General features: G+C 43.3%; 1 protein-coding gene across 1 annotated transcript; it reads left to right on the top strand.

Moving 5' to 3' along the window:
* Positions 1-549: 549 nt before the first annotated feature.
* On the top strand, positions 550-8,898 carry LOC131703091 (reticulon-4 receptor-like 2; the record flags this gene model as incomplete). The annotated part of the gene is made up of 4 exons (XM_059005955.1): positions 550-774; positions 1,257-1,514; positions 2,107-2,838; positions 8,680-8,898. Coding segments are annotated over 4 exons (1,434 nt in total), but the record flags the coding sequence as incomplete, so codon positions are not given.
* Positions 8,899-8,942: the final 44 nt, after the last annotated feature.

Genomic DNA, 8,942 nt, shown 5'->3' with positions numbered 1-8,942 from the left:
ACTGAGACACACACACACATTGAGAGACACACACACACACATTGAGAGAGACACACACTGAGACACACACACACACATATACACACACATTGAGATAGAAACACACCGAGACACAGACACACATTGAGACACACACACACACACACACACACACACACACACACACACACACACACACATTGACAGTGTTCTCCTCTATTCATTGTCTTCCCTGAATTATAGAAGGCGTTCCTGTTTTTCCGAGTATTCGGGTTCTTCTATAAATGTCACCAAAGTTTCCGAGCCTCTCTCTGAGTGACTGTTCGCCCAGTCAGTTCTGTTATGTGCTGAGAACATTATATCATTGGGTCACTCGGGGTCAGGGGTCACTCTTAGAGAGATCTATGACAGACAACTGAATAAATGTTCATTGAGACATGACTTCAAATCTGTCTGTCTATTTGTTTATCTGCCTTTCTGTCTTGTCTGTCATTCTGTTTATCTATCAGTCTATCTCTCTCCCCTCCCTTCTCCTCTCTCACACTCTCTCCTCTCTCTCCCCACGCAGGCTCGGTGTCTGTCTGGCTGTTGCTCTGGCTGGCAGTCTGCTCCCCTAGCCCTGCCTATTCCTGCCCCAGGCTGTGTGTCTGTTACCCCTCCCCGATGACGGTCAGCTGCCAGTCTCAGAACTTCTCGGCGGTGCCGGCCGGCATTCCCTACGACAGCCAGAGAGTGTTCCTCCAAAACAACCGCATCACAGAGCTGCGGGCGCAGTCCTTCGGCTTCCAGACACAGGTACCATCTTGCCCTGTTCACACTTCACATTTATTTGTAACCCCCTTTTCTCCCTCAATTTATAAATTGTTTTTAAGACTATGTCTGCCTCACCACTGCTGCTGCTGCTGCTGCGATCTCCCCCGCAGTGACTCCTTCTCGGCTGGGAGAGGCTGGAGATAGACAAACGCACTCAAGCTTTTGTCTTCCGAAACAACAACGTGCAAGCCCACACAATAATCTAAATGTAATTCAATTCCAGTACTTATTTTGTTCATATATGTAGTCTTTTACAGAGTTTTTTAAACATACATATATAATTACAGGAAGGTAGGATGTCGGAGACAAATTGAAAATGTATGGGGGGGGTCCCTCTTTTAAGTGACACTATTTAACTGTCCCTTGAGTGCAGGTCTCTTAATCGAGGTTTGACTGTAACTCGAAATTGAGCTTGAAAATGATCTTCCTCTCTCTCCCCCACCTCTCTCTCTCCCTCTCATCAGGTCCTGTGGCTCTACTCCAACAACATCAGCTCCATCAAACCCGATTCCTTCAGCGACATGCGAGATCTGGAGGAGCTGGACCTGGGGGATAACCCCTCCCTGCGCACCCTCCACCCTGACTCCTTCCAGGGGCTGGACAAGCTGCAGAGCCTGCACATATACCGCTGCCAGCTGGGGACCCTGCCCGGAAACATCTTCAAAAAACTCTACAGCCTGCAGTTCCTTTACCTGCAGGACAACCTGCTGCAACACATCCAGGTGAGAGAGAGAGAGAGAGTTAGACCTCCTATCTAATACAGTGCACCTCCAACCCTGCTCCTGGAGCCCCCCCCCACCCCCCCCATCCTATCTAATACAGTGTGTCTCCAACCCTGCTCCTTGAGCCCCCCCCATCCCCCCCCATCCTATCTAATACAGTTTGTCTCCAACCCTGCTCCTGGAAAGCCCCCCATCCTATCTAATACAGTGTGTCTCCAACCCTGCTCCTGGAGCCCCCCCATCCTATCTAATATAGTGTGTCTCCAACCCTGCTCCTGGAGAGCCCCCTCTATCCTATCTAATACAGTGTGTCTCAATCCTGCTCCTGGAGAGCCCCCTCTATCCTATCTAATACAGTGTGTCTCAATCCTGCTCCCGGAGAGCCCCCTCTATCCTATCTAATACAGTCTGTCTCAACCCTGCTCCTGGGGGGGGAGGGGTGACAGGAGGCAGATACATACAGGAGAGCTATAACACAAATAATTTTAATTTCATAATTTAACATACAACTTTTTGGTAGTACTGAATTTTCATGTGCCAAATATCAATCTCTGTCCCTCCCCTTCCCCCTCCCTCTCTCTCCCCCTCTCAGGACAATCTCTTCTCAGACCTGGTGAATCTCACTCACCTCTTCCTCCACGGCAACCGAATCCGAGTCCTGTCTGAAAATGTCTTCAGAGGGCTGGTCAACCTGGACAGGCTCCTCCTCCATGAGAACCGAGTGCGACAGGTCAACCGCAAAGCCTTCAGGGACCTGGGTCACCTCACCACCCTGTTCCTCTTCAACAACGCCCTAACAGACCTCCCTGCTTCGGCCCTCTCCGATCTCTCGTCCCTGCAGTTCCTCAGACTCAACGGAAACCCCTGGAGCTGCTCCTGCCAGGCCCGCCCTCTCTGGGAATGGTTCCGTCAGGTCCGGATCTCCAGCTCCGAGCTCCTCTGCGCCGGTCCCGAGGAGAGGAAAGGTCTAGATTTGAGGTTCTTGAGAGAAATCGATTTCGCTCCCTGCCCCATGATGCCTTACTATCCGAGAGCCCGCGTCACTTACACCTTCAGCACCAGAACGAGATGGTGGTTCCCCAAATTGGGCAAGGCAAGCGGGGGGAATTCGGACAAATCTAAAGGCTTGGATGGAAAGAAAGGACAACAGCAAGACAACAGTTACATCAGTCCAGATAAAAGTCAAACCAAAAGTTACGAAGCTGAGTCCACATTGACGAAAGTTAAAGAGCAAGACTACTGGGAGAAATATGAAAACGAAGACTCCACTATTCGTTGTTACAAGTTGGATTGTTTGAAAGAAGCAAATGGGAAATCCAGAGGCGTTTGTCCAGACGCGTCCCTCTTTCTCCTCTCTCTCTCCCTCACTCTCACCCTCTCCCTCTCTCTCACCCTTCACTTTCTTTTTCCTGAAACCATGTGAAGAGCATTTGTGAATTTCCCCTTAAAGTCTATATTGAAAAGATATTACGATTCAATTACTGCTCTGCAGTGTTGAGTTTCCTATAGACCAGCTCTGCTCTGAAACTGCTGTGCGATAACACCGTGTAACAATTTTTTATTTTTTTTTGGTTCCTGGGTAGTAAGTGTTATTTCCTAATTGCTTATGCCTCAAAAGTATAGAAAATGGCTATTATTCCCCACAAACTTTGCTTTTGTGACCAGGACAGTGATATTTTGAAATTTACCTATTTTCCAGAACATTCCAGATAGATTCAGTGCTGAGTAAACTTGGAGTAACTTCTAGAACTTTCCAGTAATATAAATAGTAGTATAAATACAGGGGCCTTAAGCCCACCAGTTCAGTTTAGTTCCACCTGCCTAAGTGGATACATATCTGCATTTTTCTGAGATGGCATCAAGAGGCTGCAATGATGGCATTCCTGATGGGTCTCCAAGGCGGTTTTACCAAGTTTCCCTGCTATCTTTGCCTTTGGGACAGCAGGGACACCAAGGCGCACTACCACATGCGGGACTGGCCACAGCGGACCGAATTCTCTGTGGGAAGGAACAACGTCAAGTGGGAGCCACTGGTGGACCCCCGGAAGGTGCTGATGCCACCACTGCACATCAAATTGGGCCTTATGAAACAATTTGTCAGAGCTCTAGATAAGGAGTCGGCAGCCTTCAGGTACCTTCAAGACGTCTTCCCTAAGCTGTCTGAGGCAAAGGTCAAAGCCGGTGTCTTCGTCGGACCACAGATAAAGAAGATCCTGGAGTGCAATGAATTCCCCAAGAAGCTCACTAGTAAGGAGAAAGCGGCTTGGAACAGCTTTGTCGCAGTGGTTCGGGGCTTCCTGGGCAATCACAAGGCCGAAAACTATGTGGAGCTGGTTGAGACTCTGGTGAAGAACTACGGCACAATGGGCTGTAGGATGTCCCTCAAAGTCCATATCCTTGAGGCTCATCTTGATAAATTCAAGGAGAACATGGGAGTGTACTCGGAGGAGCAAGGCGAGCGCTTCCACCAGGATATACTGGACTTTGAACGCCGCTACCAAGGACAGTATAACGAGAACATGATGGGAGACTACATTTGGGGGCTGATTCGTGAAAGTGATTTACAGTATAATCGTAAATCTCGAAAAACTACTCATTTCTAAATCTTTTGTAGTCATTTTTGTATTACTTTAGTATTAATACATGTTAATTTGGATTCATATGTTGTTTTTTTCTGACTTTATGTGAACGAAAAGACACAAATTCGCCCGTTCTCATTGGAAATAGGTAAATTTCAAAATATCACTGTCCTGGTCACAAAAGCAAAGTTTGTGGGGAATAATAGCCATTTTCTATACTTCTGAGGCATAAGCAATTAGGAAATAACACTTACTACCCAGGAACAAAAATTGTGTTACATAGTGTAATGAGTCTTATTAAAACTGCTGTGCGATAATGAGTCCTATTGAAACTGCTGTGCAATAGGGAGTCTCATTGAAAATTCTGTGTGATAGGGAGTCTTATTGAAACTGCTGTGTGATAGGGAGTCTCATTGAAACTGCTGTGTGATAGGGAGTCTTACTGAAACTGCTGTGCAATAGGGAGTCTTATTGAAACTGCTGTGCGATAGGGAGTCTTATTGAAACTGCTGTGCGATTGGGAGTCTCATTGAAACTGCTGTGCAATAGGGAGTCTCATTGAAACTGTTGTGTGATAGGGAGTCTTATTGAAACTGCTGTGCAATAGGGAGTCTTATTGAAACTGCTGTGCAATAGGGAGTCTCATTGAAACTGCTGTGTGATAGGGAGTCTCATTGAAACTGCTGTGCAATAGGGAGTCTCATTGAAACTACTGTGTGATAGGGAGTCTCATTGAAACTGCTGTGCGATAATGAGACTTATTAAAACTGCTGTGCGATAGGGAGTCTTACTGAAACTGCTGTGCAATAGGGAGTCTTACTGAAACTGCTGTGCGATAGGGAGTCTCATTGAAACTGCTGTGCAATAGGGAGTCTCATTGAAACTGCTGTGCAATAGGGAGTCTCATTGAAACTGCTGTGTGATAGGGAGTCATTGAAACTGCTGTGAAATAGGATAAGTCTCATTGAAACTGCTGTGCAATAGGGAGTCTTATTTAAACTGCTGTGCGATAATGAGACTTATTAAAACTGCTGTGTGATAGGGAGTCTCATTGAAACTGCTGTGTGGTAGGGAGTCTTATTGAAACTGCTGTGCAATAGGGAGTCTTATTGAAACTGCTGTGTGATAGGGAGTCTTACTGAAACTGCTGTGCGATAGGGAGTCTCATTGAAACTGCTGTGCAATAGGGAGTCTGATTGGAACTTCTGTGAAATAGGATGAGTCTCATTGAAACTACTGTGCAATAGGGAGTCTTATTGAAACTGCTGTGCAATAGGGAGTCTTATTGAAACTGCTGTGCAATAGGGAGTCTCATTGAAACTGCTGTGCAATATTGAGTCTCATTGAAACTGCTGTGAAATAGGATGAGTCTCATTGAAACTGCTGTGCAATAGGGAGTCTTATTTAAACTGCTGTGCAATAGGGAGTCTCATTGAAACTGCTGTGCAATAGGGAGTCTCATTGAAACTGTTGTGTGATAGGGAGTCTTACTGAAACTGCTGTGCGATAGGCAGTCTTATTGAAACTGCTGTGCGATAGGGAGTCTCATTGAAACTGCTGTGCAATAGGGAGTCTTATTGAAACTGCTGTGCAATAGGGAGTCTTATTGAAACTGCTGTGCGATAGGGAGTCTCATTGAAACTGCTGTGCAATAGGGAGTCTTATTGAAACTGCTGTGTGATAGGGAGTCTTATTGAAACTGCTGTGTGATAGGGAGTCTCATTGAAACTGCTGTGCGATAGGGAGTCTCATTGAAAGTGTTTGAGAGAGACCCAGGGAAAGCACTGTTTTAAAAGGAACTAATCTAAAAAGTTATATAAAAAATGAAATTGTGTCTTTCCTATAGACTTGCTCTGTACAGCTCTGCAGTGTTGATCTCTCTTTCCTTTTAACCTGTTCTGTACAGCTCTGCAGTGTTGAGTTTCCTACAGACCTGCTCTGTGCAGCTCTGCAGTGTTGTTTTCTATAGACCTGCTCTGTGCAGCTCTGCTGAGTTTCCTATAGACCTGCTCTGTGCAGCTCTGCAGTGTTGGTTCCTATAGAACAGCTGTGTGCAGCTCTGCAGTGTTGAGTTTCCTATAGACCTGCTCTGTGCAGCTCTGCCATCTTGAGTTTCCTATAGACCTACTCTGTGCAGCTCTGCAGTGTTGAGTTTCCAATAGACCTGCTCTGTGCAGCTCTGCAGTGTTGAGTTTCCTATAGACCTGCTCTGTGCAGCTCTGCAGTGTTATTTTCTATAGACCTGCTCTGTGCAGCTCTGCAGTGTTGAGTTTAATATAGACCTGCTCTGTGCAGCTCTGCAGTGTTGAGTTTCCTATAGACCTGCTCTGTGCAGCTCTGCAGTGTTGAGTTTCCTATAGACCTGCTCTGTGCAGCTCTGCAGTGTTGGTTCCTATAGACCAGCTGTGTGCAGCTCTGCAGTGTTGAGTTTCCTATAGACCTGCTCTGTGCAGCTCTGCAGTGTTATTTTCTATAGACCTGCTCTGTGCAGCTCTGCAGTGTTGAGTTTCCTATAGACCTGCTCTGTGCAGCTCTGCAGTGATGAGTTTCCTATAGACCTGCTCTGTGCAGCTCTGTTCATAATGAATTACAAATTACACTTCTTTTAAAGTCTTTTGCCATTTCTTTCCCAGTTTTATGTCTCTCTCTCTCTTTGACTTTCTTAATTGCTACGAAAATCCCTACAAAATATTCTGCAACTGTTTTAAGATGTTTAAAGATGATATATATATATATATATATATATATATATATATATATATATATATATATATATATATATATATATATATATATATATACAAAATGTGTTTCAGATGTTACAATTTGAAACTGTTTTCTTTTTAGTTTGGAATTGCGTGTATTTTATTTAATTTAAGTGCAAAATGACTTTTTTTTTTTTTGAAGGGACTGGTCCATTTAGATGCAGTCAAAGAGAGGGGTGAGGGAGTTTGGACTAGTAATAATATTGTAATAATAATAATAATAATAATAATAATAATAATATGCACAATAGCCTTAGACCAATCACCCCCTATACTAACTATAATGGACTGTTCCGTGTTACTTTGTACTTTTTTTTTTAAAAGGTGTTGAATTGACTGAATTTGTGTAATTTTAGGAATTTGTTTATAAAGTTGTGTATTGATTTTTTCATTTATGTATTTATTTGTTTATTTCGTTCATTCATTTTCATAAGTGTTATTTCTCAGGAATTTAAGATTTACAACATTTTATGGATTTTAAAAACAGCACTGTACTGTACTGGAGATCTGAGAGCCAGCTAATTCAATACAGTCCAGTCTAATCTAACAGCACGGCACTGTACTGGGGATCTGAGAGCCAGCTAATTCAATACAGTCCAGTCTAATCTAACAGCACTGTACTGTACTGGAGATATGAGAGCCAGCTAATTCAATACAGTCCAGTCTAATCTAACAGCACGGTACTGTACTGGGGATCTGAGAGCCAGCTAATTCAATACAGTCCAGTCTAGTCTAACAGCACTGTACTGTACTGGGGATCTGAGAGCCAGCTAATTCAATACAGTCCAGTCTAGTCTAACAGCACTGTACTGTACTGGGGATCTGAGAGCCAGCTAATTCAATACAGTCCAGTCTAGTCTAACAGCACTGTACTGTACTGGGGATCTGAGAGCCAGCTAATTCAATACAGTCCAGTCTAATCTAACAGCACTGTACTGTACTGTACTGGACATTTTGGTAGGGAATGTGTTCACATGCGACAATTGACAAGCTCTTACCAAGATGGCAGCCCAACAACAAACAGAAAAAAAACCGAAAAAATATTTTAACTATTGTCATTCTTTTAACAAAAAAAAAACATTCCGTGTTGTATTGTGTTGTATTTTTATGTATTTTTGTAAAAAAAAAACATGTTGAATAAATGCTTTATTTTAAAAAAAAAAAACCTAAAAAAACACCTTTTGTGTTTCCTCTTTTCAAGCAAAATCCAATGGGACTTTATTTGATTTCATGCGAAACACACATACATCAAATATATTTCTGTCAATAAAAACATAATTCTTAAAGGTTATTAAATTAGTTTTATCTTTTCTTAATGAATGTCTTTTAAATTTGTAAAATTATAACCCATTAAAATAGAACAAATCGACAGAAATTAATGCATTTGTCGCTCGTTACCCTTTTTCATTTTTTTTATTATTATAAAGTCCAGCCACTGTAAAATATCAGAAATTATCGCGATCGCTAAAACCCAGCCCATCACTGATGCATCATGGGAACAAAGAACAGTCGTTTGAATTTGAATACGAATATATTCAATATTTGACCAAAAAAGAGGGGATATGGCAGGTTGACAAGTAAGAGAATAATCTTTTTTTATTGTATTTTCTTAATTAAACAGGAAATAGAAAACTTTTTTTTTTTCTCAGCGTCTTTTCTGTGTTTTCAACGTGTTGTGTTGTCAGGATACCGTACACACTTAACTCGCTCAGTCAAAAATAGATTTTTTGAAGCTTAACTATTTAATTTATTTTTTTGTAATATTTTAAAAAATTCTCCCAATTTGGAATATCCAATTGTTTTTTTATGGCGCTGCTGCAGCTTCCCGTATCGACTCGGGAGAACGAAGACTCATCATGCGCATCCTCTGAAACAAACGCCGTCAGCCACCCTCCTCTTGTCACACTGCAACAGCAAAGCCAGCCGCACCTGGCTGTAGCGGTGTTTGAGGAAACGCAGTTCTGCCCACAACTCGCAGGAGACCGGTCGCCACAGGAGTTGCTGGAGCTTGTTGAGACAATGATTACCAAGCTGACCTAAACCCTCCCACCCGGGTGGCACTCTGCCAACTGTGCGCCGCCCCC

This window comes from Acipenser ruthenus, chromosome 32 (assembly GCF_902713425.1).
Source record: "Acipenser ruthenus chromosome 32, fAciRut3.2 maternal haplotype, whole genome shotgun sequence".
In the NCBI taxonomy this organism is placed as follows: domain Eukaryota; kingdom Metazoa; phylum Chordata; class Actinopteri; order Acipenseriformes; family Acipenseridae; genus Acipenser; species Acipenser ruthenus.
Note: the sequence above shows the minus strand (reverse complement) of the source record. Positions and strands in the feature narration are given on the sequence as shown.